The sequence below is a fragment of the Charadrius vociferus genome, unplaced genomic scaffold (assembly GCF_000708025.1).
Source record: "Charadrius vociferus isolate BGI_N301 unplaced genomic scaffold, ASM70802v2 scaffold411, whole genome shotgun sequence".
Lineage (NCBI taxonomy): Eukaryota > Metazoa > Chordata > Aves > Charadriiformes > Charadriidae > Charadrius > Charadrius vociferus.
The window spans coordinates 125782-137758 of NW_009646935.1; the positions used below are offsets into that span (position 1 = coordinate 125782).

Here is an 11977-nt window from a genome sequence, read left to right on the forward strand (position 1 = left end):
TGTTTAACTGAAATAGCTCAAGCAAAATAGTTTTAGGATTCACATTCCCCCAAAGCTTGAGGATAATTAACTATAATCTCATTTTTCCACAACAAAATGTTTTAGCTATAAACTTCATTAGGCATTGAAGAGCTGTTCTAGGATGGTGGGTTTAGGTTTAGATTCATTTCAAGTTAACATAGGCAAGAATTTTATCTAAAAATGTAGTAGTGAGAATGAAACTGTTTTCTTACAGAATAATGATCAGCAGTTAGCATGATTGGCATAGAACTGGAGTCATACAAGTGACCATGTCTTTAGCTGTCCTGTGGGGTTTTGTTTATGGTGTGAACCAAGCCAGAATTTTGTGTTCACTGCTTTAGTTGGCTACTTAGTTTGTATGCAGTATTTATTGGGACTTAAGCTGTAGTTGTTGTATTAATTGTTGTTTAGATTATTCTTGGCTCTTGTCATGGTTTCAGTTGGGATAGAGTTAACTTACTAGCAGCTAGTATAGTGCTATGGTTTGGATTTGGGTTGGGAACAGTGTGATAGTGCACTGGTGGTTTGATTGTTGCTAAGCAATCAAGGCCTTTTCTGCTACTGATACCCCCCTGCCAGCAAGTGGCGGAGAGGGGGGGGGCACAAGAAGCTGGGAGGGGACACAGCTGGGACAGCTGATCCCAACTGACCAAAGGGCTATTCCATGCCATATGATGTCATGCTCAGCAATAAAAGCTGGGGGAAGAAGAAGGAAGAGGGGGGATGTTCAGAGTTACCGTGTTTGTCTTCCCAAGTAACTGTTGCTCATGATGGAGCCCTGCTTTCCTGCCGATGGGAAGCAGTGAATGCATTCCTTGCTCTGCTTTTCTTAGGTGCGCGGCTTTTGCTTTACCTATTAAACTGTCTTTATCTCATGAGTTTTCTCACTTTTACTCTTCTGATTCTCTCCCCCACCCCACCAGGGGGGAGTGAGCGAGCAGCTGCGTGGTGCTTAGTTGCCAGCTGGTGTTAAACCCCTACACTCTTCAGCCAGGTGGGTTGCACCTGGTTTTGCTCCCCCTTATTTGGGGGTTCATTAGTGCTCATTTCTTGAAGCTCAATGTGAACGTGTTCAGATCTGTTCACATCAGAGAAAAGCTGAATACACAGCTTTCTCCTGTGTGCCCTTCCATGTCCCATCAGTACTAAGACATCTCACAAGCTGGTAATATTGAAGGGCATGACAATTTAGACCGGGAATGTCTAATTTACAGATGTCATAAAGTTCTTCCCATTTCACATGTGAGAATTCTGGCTTGGTTCTCGCTACTCGACTGAGAAGTAAAATGCTCTTGGCTTTGCACAGGCTTCAAGCACAAGTTGAGGAAACCCAAATCTCAGCATCGATCTGATCATGTCTACATTGTGTAATACAGTTGTGTAAAGCTATGAGTGAACTGTTTTTTCTCTTCTTTCTCTTTAAAGAAGCTTCATTAGCAGGGAGTGTAAAGGAAAACAATAGCTTGCAGGAAGCTTTTTCAGAATAGCGTGTGTTGTCTTGTTGCTGGATTAAGAGTCCTTATGGTGACATCCAGTGCAGCCTCTTGGGAAATCCATGTGCTGCCTTATGACTTGCATTGTTTTTTTGCCAATAGTCAGGTCCTCCTTGCTGCATGCGTATAAATGTGCTTACAGATCTTAGTTCTGTGTCCCAGTAGTTGGCCTGAAACTTCACAGCCTTGTAATTCATTTATCTCCTCCTATACATCCGTGGCAATCTTGGTAATACTGCAGTATATGGAAGCCTTGAAGTCTTAGGCCATATTCAAAGTACCTTCTACATTTAAAAAGCCTTTGTTCTGGACAGGGGCTGTTCCCTGTTGCTTTATTTTCAGATTTAGAGGTCTACTGCATTTGTTCCTGGCTAAGTAAGTTGGTCTGATGTTGTGGATGAATAATCTCTGGTTTGTTCTACCTTTTAGTGCCAAGAGGTTCCCTCTCCAACTACCTCGGTTGCTCCTCTATTACCTTTCCTTTACCAGCTTGATAGGTATCATGGTGAAGTATTTTTCAGATTAGTTGGATCTGGCTGTGTGGTCTCAAGTTGGTGTAAATTAAATCGACATGGCAAACACATCTGACAAATATAGCATCATGTTTCATTCTTGGGTATTTCAGAAATACATAATATTTTGTAAACTCTCTGGGCAATAGGATGGCATAGCTTTAGATGTCTCACCCAGGCAATTTGCCTGCCTTTGTTAACATCGTGTTTAGAGGGAAAAGTGTGCTATTACATTTCCAAGTCCTTCAGAGACTTCGGCACTGAAAGCACACTGCATTAGTCCTAAATGATAAAACTAAGAAAGCTTTGTAGTATAGTCCTAAAATGCAAAATCAAGAGGACTAGACAAAACTCTGTGTTCTAGGCAAATTGTTTCTAATACAGGCATCCTGAATACTATTCATTGCAATGTTTGCTTCTGCTATTCAATTCAGATTGTTTAGAAGTTCCACTTTGCCCGTTTGTGTAAAAGCATATGCATAAAGCTTAATTATCATCTGTTCTCCTTGGTGACGGCCACTCTCCTGTTGCTTGGTTACAATTTGTTCTTATCTTTTGCATATTGAAACATTGGTTTTGATTTACAGTTCCTCCAAAAAGTAACTAGTTTGGGTAATATGGCCACTCTGATGCTATTATTGCTAGCAATCCTCACCTAATGCGGTTGCAAACTGGAATTAAATGTGGAACACATACAGGAGCTTTCAATGTTAAATACTCTATTTCTGCTGACACTTTTTGCTCATGGATTGAAAGAGGAAGGAAACCCTGATCCCAGTATAACTGGATTGTTCTGATGTTAAGAATGTGATAGCAAGTGCAGAAATAATGTTAGGTTTTGCCCATAAAAAGTTTCTGGTGCTAAATAATACTTTGTAACTTTGTCAGAATTTGAAAAAATCCTGCTTGCAATCTAAACATCCCTTCTGTTTTCTTTTCCTTCTCTCTCTGTTTCAGGAAGGTGAAAAGATAATTCAGGATTTTCTTTGTCAAGTGAAAGCATTGCCCCTGACAGATATGTCAGAAGAAGACATCAAAATCAAGCTGAAACAGCTGAGAAATGATGTGTTGGCAAAGAACAACAGTTTTGTGAATGAAATCATTTCCCGAACGAAAGTTACATCATGAAAGGTGTGAGAACAGGATACAGCTCTTGAAGCGTGTTTTACATTGCAAGAACTATCATTTTCTTGTCTTGTAGCTTTTATACTTTGATACTTGTACTGATTTATGTAGGCATTTTTTCTTTGATTGTAATTACTTTGTAAAAAATTCTGAGCGCATTCTGTGCCAGATTCTTGCTTTAGTTGTGAAGACTGTGTCCTTTTAGAAGTTTTCAATAAAATGCTTTTTCAGTATTGAGAGAATTGACTGAACAAACAAAATGCGTAATATTTTACTAGAAAAAAACTGTGCTAGAAAGTATAACAATTGAGAAGGCGTACAACTACCACAGCCTTGAAAAGCAGCAGTGCATACACAAAATCTCTCTCCTATAACCATGATTCTTGTCTATGTGATGCAAATATGTTAATTAATTCAGCAAAGTTTTAGTAGTGCTATATTAGGGGTCTATTAGAAAAAAAGCATCTAATCTAAGTGATTTGTCATAAAGCTTTTGCGTGTGTACCTGTGTGGAGGTGGTGGGCGGGGGGATTTTTTGTTTGCCGTGTGGATGGTAATGCTTGAGTCAAACATACTACAGGCCTGCTCTTCATGCTCAAGTGGTGGTAACACTCTTGCATTTTTTTTGTGGTTTTGTAATGTAAGCAGAGGCTGGAGTGAAAGTTACAGTTTAACTGGAACTTCTGAGTTGGTCATGATTTGTGAGGTCTGTCTACAAAGAAGGAATGCATTGATTTTTATCTAATATGCGTCTCATACAGGCATTTTGAAAGCATGCAGATACAGGTTTATATTCTTCTTGAAATTTAGCATTTTAAATTGTTGCTCTAGAACACTTTACCTATGTTTAAAACTGTCAGTGTTGAAAGATTAGTGGGAAAAGGTGTTTATCACATGAGAATATGGAAGTAAAATCATGCTGAGGATGCCATGCAAACTCTTGCTGTGTTCTGTAGTGGAGATTGCATCGGTGTGTGCGTGCTGGGGACGTCACTACTGCTGTTAAAGCTGTGCTATAACTCTCCGTTGGGGATTAATCTGTTGCAGTGGTCTGCATTTAAATGTTCCAACAGTAGTTGTAAGTGGTGTAGTGTTTGACTTGCTCTTGGATAACATTTGTTTTTAGTTAGACTAGAACTTGGAAAAGAAACATACTTCTCAACAGAAGAAAATGAAGGTTGGCTTGTGAAAGTCGTTCGGGTTCTGCATAACACCTTTTTGGTCTTTAAATTAGAATGCATTCTACTTATAAAGACAAAACCAGACTTGTGTTTACAAACAGCACAGTCAATATATGTATTCAATTTCAGTAGCTGTGTCTGGAAAGTGTGTGAATGGAAAAATCTGTTACATAAAGTAATGAAAAATATAGCTGTTTTTGAAAATTCATTTGGTTCAAGCTATTCTAAAATACAGAAATGTACATAAAACAGACAGTGAGAATCAATTTAGAGGATCAAATACTGCCATGACACACAATTTGTATTAGATCAAACTGCTTTAACTGTTGCTAGAAACGGGTGGTTCTTGTGATTGGAATGGCTGGTACTTACAGCCTCTTCCTACATCTGCTGAGCTATCTGTGGTCTGATCAAAGATGCCCTTCGCTTCGTCTCCTGTCCCTAACTGTGGGACCAGGCATAAAACTATCAGTGGTTTTCTTTTCCAGGAAATTCTGTTTTCCCCTTGATCCTGTGTAAACTTTCAGTTCCTACAGCGCTCTTAGCCAAGGAGTTCCTCACCAAGCTGCCACCCGCAAGAGGAACCACTTCTTTTGTTTGAACCCGATTCCTAGTTTCATTCAGTGCCTCTTGTTTCTATTACTTAATTGTCCCCTCTTTCCACTGTGGACGTGGTGCATCAGTACAGCGTGTCTGCAGTATGCTGAGGAAAGGCTGCTTTTCTTTTTGTATTGCAGTTAGAGGCTGATAGAGTTACTCCTGTGTAACCAGATTTGCCTCTCCCCGAGGGTGAAAGCACTACTCGTGTATTACTTGAGAGCGATGGGGTGCCCTGACTGGACCAGCTCTGGGCAACACACCTCCTCTATGCCTCAAAAAGGGAGTTCTGCATCTGGAACGAAAAGGATTCATTTCTTCTCATGCCCTTCAACACTTCCAAGGAAGAAAGGTGCAAATTAATGTGATTTTAAGACTCATCATTTCAACTATTTTCCCTTCTACACTGCACTTCCCACCCCTCTGAGTGTACTGCTGCTGCCGGATATAGGCAGGAGAGGATTAGGCAGAGTTTAGTCTCCATATGTCAGTGCTGCTTGCAAACTGGGTTATAGGTAGTGTGATTTCATGTGAGCAGGAGGGTGGCTATTTTTGCTAGTTCCAATTTAGCTTTTTGTTCAGAAATGTACTTATGGGACAGGAGCCATTCCAGAGCTTGACTGGTTATTACAGAGCTGTGCCAAGGACGCAAAGATTATCAAAGCTTCAGAACAAAATAATGTGGCTACTGAGGAATGGTGAGGCCACTTACTGTCAGCTTTGAATAAAGGTGCAAGTTTCTGTCTGTTTGTTCACTTGAGAAAGCTTGTCACTGGATGCTTACTGTGGTCTTTTTAGTCTGTGCTGTTACTGTTCATCTAGAAAGCTCTTTATGAAGAAACTGTATTAGGTGGGGTAAAAGAAAAGAGCAGACATGATCAAACAGAATCACAGAATGATAGGGATTGATTTAGAGATCATCTAGTCCAAGCCCCCTGCCCCAAAGCAGGTTCACCTAGAGCAGGTTGGACCAGAATGCATCCAGGCAGGTTTTGAATATCTCCAGAGAAAGAGAGTCCACAACCTCTCTGGGCAGCCTGTTCCAGTGCTCTGTCACCCTCAAAGTAAAGAAGTTTTTCCTCATATTCAGATGGAATTTTCTGTGTTCCAGTTTGTGCCCATTGCCCCTTGTCCTGTCACTGGGCACCACTGAAAAGTCTGGCCCCATCCTCTTTACACCTGCCCTTTAGATATTGAAAAGCATTGATGAGATCCCCTCTCACTCTTCTCTTCTCCAGGCTAAACAGATCCAGGTCTCTCAGCCTTTCCTCGTAAGAGAGATGCTCCGTTCCCTTGATCTTCTTTCTAGCCCTCCACTGGATTCTCTCCAGTAGTTTCTTGTCTTTCTTGAACTGGGGAGCCCTGAACTGGAGGCAGTACTCCAGATGTGGCCTCACCAGGGCAGAGTAGAAGGAGAGGGTCCCTTGACCTGCTGGCCATGCTCTTTTTTAATGCACCCCAGGATACCATTGGCCTTCTTGGCCACCAGGGCACATTGCTGGCTCATGGTCAACTTTTTGTCCACCGGGACTCCCAGGTCCCTCGCTGCAGAGCTGCTTTCCAGCAGGTCAGCCCCTAACCTGTACTGATGCATGGGGTTATTCCTCCCGAGGTGCAGGACCCTACACTTGTCCTTGTTGAACTTCATTGGGTTCTTCTCTGTGTAACTCTCCAGCCTGTCCAGGTCTTGCTGAATGGTGGCGCAGCCTTCCAATGTGTCAGCCACTCCTCCCAGTTTTGTGTCATCAGCAAACTTGCTGAGCGTACACTCTGTCCCCTCCTCCAGGTCATTGATGAATATGTTGAATAAGACTGGACCCAGTACTGATCCCTGGGGAACACCGCTAGTTATGGGCCTCCAACTAGACTCTGCACCACTGATCACAACCCTCTGAGCTCTGCCATTCAGCCAGTTGTCAATCCACCTCACTGTCCACTCATCTAGTCCCCACTTCCTAAGCTTACCTATGAGGATATTAAGGGAGACAGTGTCAAAAGCCTTGCTGAAATTGAGGTAGACAATGTCCGCTGCTGCTCTCATCTACCCATCCAGTCATGCCATCATAGGCTGTCAGATTAGTCAAGCGTGATTTCCCCTTTTGGAATCCATGTTGACCACTTCCATTAACCTTCTTTTCCTCTACACTGAAGGAATTATTTTCCTTTGATCACTTTACCTCTCACCTCTTAGTGATCAGGAGTTCAAGCAATCTATTTGTGTGCAGGAACACCTGGTAGCCAGCCTGATGAGAAAATGCTGGGTTTACCTTTTGGCTTGTGGTCAAAAGCAGGTGAGGTGCTTGGAGGGCAGCAGGCTCCAGCTGGGGTTAGAGGACTCGGGGATCAAGCTCACAAGTCCAGGGAAAGCAACCTGCCAGCTCTGGGACTTGGCTCTGCCTGTTCCTACTTCCAGCTGTGCAAGTTCATTTCAAATAATTATGCAGTCTCTAAGTGGCTCTATCTCTTTACTCCGCTGCAATGGTGGTAGTTTTGGAGTCAAAAATGGCAGGAACACAACTGAGATGCACTGAAGCTGGCTTGAGGAGAGTTTCAAGCCTTCAAGAGACCTTCAGATACCCGCTCATCAGAAGCGGGCCAGTTACTGGCCTGGGCTTTGTTGAACATAACGGCTTTGCGCTAGCTCTTGGTGTGGATGTAGCTGTTCTGGGTCGATAACCGCTCTGTAAGTGACCGAGAGTGTTGGTGGTCTAATTTTTCCAGATTTCGGGAAGCCTGTGTGAGAGCTTATTACTCTTCTGGAGGAGATGCTGCCTTTGCAGCTCAGCTGAGGTCTAGGGTTGTGCGAGCAGTTTGATCTGATTTGGTGCAAGATTAGGATGACAGCTTAAACTCCTTTTCATGGCATTTAGGGAGTTTCAAATATATGACTGGTACCTAGGCTGGGAGATTTCTGTGGCTACAAACCCATATGATGATTGGCCTTACTGTTCTGCAGTGTGACAGGTTTATTTGAAAAATCAAGGGAGAGCAGTTGCCGCTTTGCATCCAAAGCAGTGTGAGGTCATGCATTGGATGCTCTGTGTCTAGCTGACCTGGGAACAGGGAAAACAAGGGGCTATGGGAGCCTGAAGCCGTAAAAAGGTAGTGGGAGAGGTGCTGTCATCTCTGTGAGACAGCTGCAACCCTTGCAGGTAGAATTTGGCCCTTGATGCTGCCTTTTTGCTAAAAGGCCTTGTTTGCAGTTGTATCTCAGGTGTTCTTGTTCCTCTCCTAGCCTTGCAGCCACCTCTCCCAGCCTGTTGCCTTTCCTTTCCCTGCCCCTGCCAGGTGTCTGCGCTGTTCCTGTACACAGGGGAGCACCTTCGCGTTCCTACGTTTTATGTATGCCTGTCTCTTTTAGCTCTCAGCAATGCTTTTTATCCTTTGCATGGGGTGGGATGGGGGTAGGTACATCCCTTCGTGTGCTGCTTTGCCAGTCAAGTTGAGAGGGAGCAACCTCTGCCGTTGAAGAGGGAAGTGACAATTTCTCATTGCTCTCCGTGGCAGCTGGGACTTACCCTCCTGACACGGCGTACCCTGCTGCCTGGACCAGCGGCACTGGCTGTAGATAAGGGAAACAATACAGTAAAGCAGTGTCGTGATTTGGGCAGATTGTGTCTGCTCCAGCAGCTGGAGCGAGCAGCACTTTTCTAGAGGTGAGAAAATGTATTTGCTTCTTCGTTATCGTGGAAAAAGGTGCCTTGGCACCTGGGCTGAGCTGCTGGATGCTTGTGGCAGTTTCCGTAAGGATGTAGTTGTTCTGTCCTTGTGGGGATGGTTGGAAAGCTGAAAACAGCTGTGCTAAACAACGTGAGCCGGGGGAAAAGCTGAGAGTAAATAGCCTGTGCTTATGAGAACACTTCCCCTGCTGATCCACCTGGTCCTGCTGCATACTGCTAAGTCATTGCTTGTCAGGGCAGTGCGCTCACACAGGGGCTGGCTTCAATTCGCTCTTTTTTTTTTTTTTTTTTCCCCCCAAAAAGGAGACAACTGTTCCTGTGTGGGTTTCTGTGGGCTCTGGCAGTGAGCCCCACTGGGCCATGGCAAACGGCAGACCTCTGGCCTGAGGGAGGCAGGGAGGGCTGTAGCAGATCACACTGGCAGTCTGGTCCCATCTCCAACCCGTCGCTGGACTGTGCAGTGGGGTAGGCAGGAACCTGGGCAGCACTTCTAAAGCGTGTCTGTGCCCGCCTCAAGTTGCTGGTTTACACCCTGAGGGATGTGGATTTTTTTCGTATTGAGATTTTGAAAGAATATCTTGTCTTCCTCTGTCCTGCATCTTTCCTTTTGTGCGTAGAAATGGTATAAAACTTCAGAAAAATATCCACCACTGTGGGCTTTAGACCGGAGATTGTTTGTCTTTTCAGCGTGCCCGCTGGTTCCCCTTGTGTGACTGTTCACACAGATCGCTGTGGTGCCTCTGACAGCAGACAGTCCAAGCTCGGAAACCTCTCTGCACCCTCCCGACCACATCCAGAGCTGCCGGGGGACCTGCTGTTCCCACGCAGGCGCAGCCAGGCTGCCGCTGTAGGGAGCTGGAGCGAGTCCAGCAAACCCGGACACGTGCTGGACCTCCTCCCCAGGGCCTGTGGTTCCAACAACAAACACACTCCAAAGGATCAGAAACGTAGCTGTCATCACAATGTGGTCCTAAGAAGGAATGACAAGGTGTGTTACCATAGTGTAAGCCTCACCGATTTTAGGTGATCGTTGGAAATGCTCTTTGGAAACAATGCTCTTGGGTATTTTCTCTGGGTATTTTCAGTAACTCATCCTCATGTCTTTCTGTTGTAGGTTGTTGCTGACTTAAATGTCCCTTCTTTGGTTTTCAGGGTCCCAGCGTAATAGCGAGTAGTTTCCTTACACTTTGATGTGCTAATGAAGAAGGTAAAAATAAAAATCAAGCTTCGTATCAATTTTCAACCCCTAAATTACCAGCAAGATGATTCTGCTGCTGATTTTAGTGCAGATGCTCTGGCTGCACAAAGTCTTTTTTCGCTGTGACCTGGGAAAGCAGCGTAGGAGTTTCGGTTTCTATACACACTGATTGCTCCTCTTTTCACCTTGGACAGACAGTAATAGATTTTTCAAGCTCAGGCTCTCATTCTTCTTGCAGCAGGTCATCTCTCCTATCGTCACTCTGCTGTGGCATTTATCATTCAATTCAGGGATGCTGGGATGCAGTGTAACAATCCACTCACACATTAATAGCAATCAATGACATTAGAAGAAGAAAAAAAAAAAGGCCTGGCTACTTTGTGCCTGTGTGCTGTATAAAAGGATGCGTATTGAAGTGCAAAAGGCTGGTGAGCTAGATCTGGGGACACAAGGAGGTGCACGTGAGCTGTGTGAGATGCTCCCACTTTCTGTGGATGTCTGTCCATGCTGAAACTCAAGCAGCCCCCTGGGTTGAAAAAACAGCTTCCTAACCCCCCAGCTGTGCGTGAACCTGCTGAAGGTACCATTTTCATGCAAGTCCCAACCTTGGCGGCTTTGCAGCTTTGCCACGAGGGATGCCGGTCTCCCAGGATGCCAGATGTTGCACACATCAGCAAGGGTGAGAGAGGGTTTGGGAGGGGGGTTGCAGTAGGTATCCCATTACTCTACCCGTAACCAAGAACCAAAGCACCTGGTTCCACCTCCCTCCATGCAGTAAGCATGGGAGATGCCAGTGTGGAGACCTAATTTTATTTTGGTTGCTGTGACGGTACCCTGAACCCTGCCAAACCAAACAACTGGAACAAATCGCACAGCAGAGCTTGGCTCTCAGGCAGCTCTGCGCTTCTCCGGTCTGGCATGAAAGCCCGAGCCTGCAAGCAGCTGGAGCGGGTACCCGGGGTGACTCCCGTAGCGCTGACCCCATGGTGTTGCTTGTTTCGGTCCAGTTTGGAGGCACCCCAATTGCTGTAGGAGCCCTGGAACCCAGCACAGGTTCTCATTTCTTCTGTAAGGGCTCTTGAAGATGCTATTTCAGTGGTCCTTAGGCCACTGACATTTTGTTCGTTACTACCCTCAATTTAAATGAAGTAATCTGAGACCAAAACCACCTGTTTGAGGTTTCCCCAGAAAATGAGTAGCACTTACTAAGCAGGTGGAGGACTGCCGCATTACAAAACACTTGCGTGGCTGGGTAGCTTGCTTAAAATATTTGGTCTTCTGAGGGGGAAGTGTGCCCCCGCCCCTCTCCCAGAACGCTGCTGATGCTGAAAGCACTGGGTGGACAGTGCTCTGTCGCTCCCGCGGGATCCCGGCTCAGACCTGCCTGCCCGGGTACAACGAAGCCGACTCACAGGTCAGCAAAGCAGCAGCTAGAGCAGAGCTGAGCTGACTCTAGCAGATCCGAGCGTCATTCCTAGTCATCTGACGTACGTTTTCACCTATAGCAGGATTTTAATGGCTTTCCCTCCTGCACCCCCAGGAAGGAAATCAATTTGCAAAAGGGAAATCTCGCCGAAGCCCCTCTTTCTGTGCTGCAGGGGCTGGATTTCAAGCACGGTATATTATGGTGCAACACCGGTTATGAGAAAACCGCAGTGCTGTTTATCTTTCTGCTGTAGAGAGACGCAGGATTAGCTGTCTGTAATCTCTCTTGTAAGAGGTGTGCTCATCCAGTGTGAATCAGAGGAACTGCATCAAGTAAATGTGGCTTTTTTCCCTGAGATTAGACAGGCTGTTGATTTGGCCCATGGCTCCATGCTAATGCTATTGTGCTCTTAGTAGTACTCAGTGGTTTAATCTCTCTCTGGAGTGTAGTTTGTCTGTAGATAAAAGTGTAATTTTCTTACAGGAAAACTTTGGAAGCTGATAAACATCTTATCCAGTAGTATTGCAAAGTTTAGTCTTACTGGTTTTTAAGGGATTCCAGCCATGCAGTGAGAACTGGCTTTACTCAATGGCTAGATGCTTGTTTATTCTGTGCACGTGTGAGAAAATAAAACCATCCAAGACTTCACCACACCTCCCGTGCATCCTGAGGAATGCGCTTCTTAGGATCTTTCTTTTCCTGTTTACCCCGTCAAAGGAAATCAGGCAAAGGCATCAGGCTGCT

General features: G+C 45.0%; 1 protein-coding gene across 1 annotated transcript in view; it reads left to right on the forward strand.

The window, feature by feature from the left end:
- MSH2 (mutS homolog 2) overlaps positions 1–3388 on the forward strand; it is a 55035-nt gene extending 51647 nt beyond the window's left edge. The window contains exon 16 of the mRNA XM_009894852.1: positions 2917–3388. Within this exon, the coding sequence (XP_009893154.1) occupies positions 2917–3154 (238 nt within the window). The 3' untranslated portion in view covers positions 3155–3388. The remainder of the gene's footprint in view (positions 1–2916) is intronic.
- The last annotated feature ends 8589 nt before the right edge of the window (positions 3389–11977 follow it).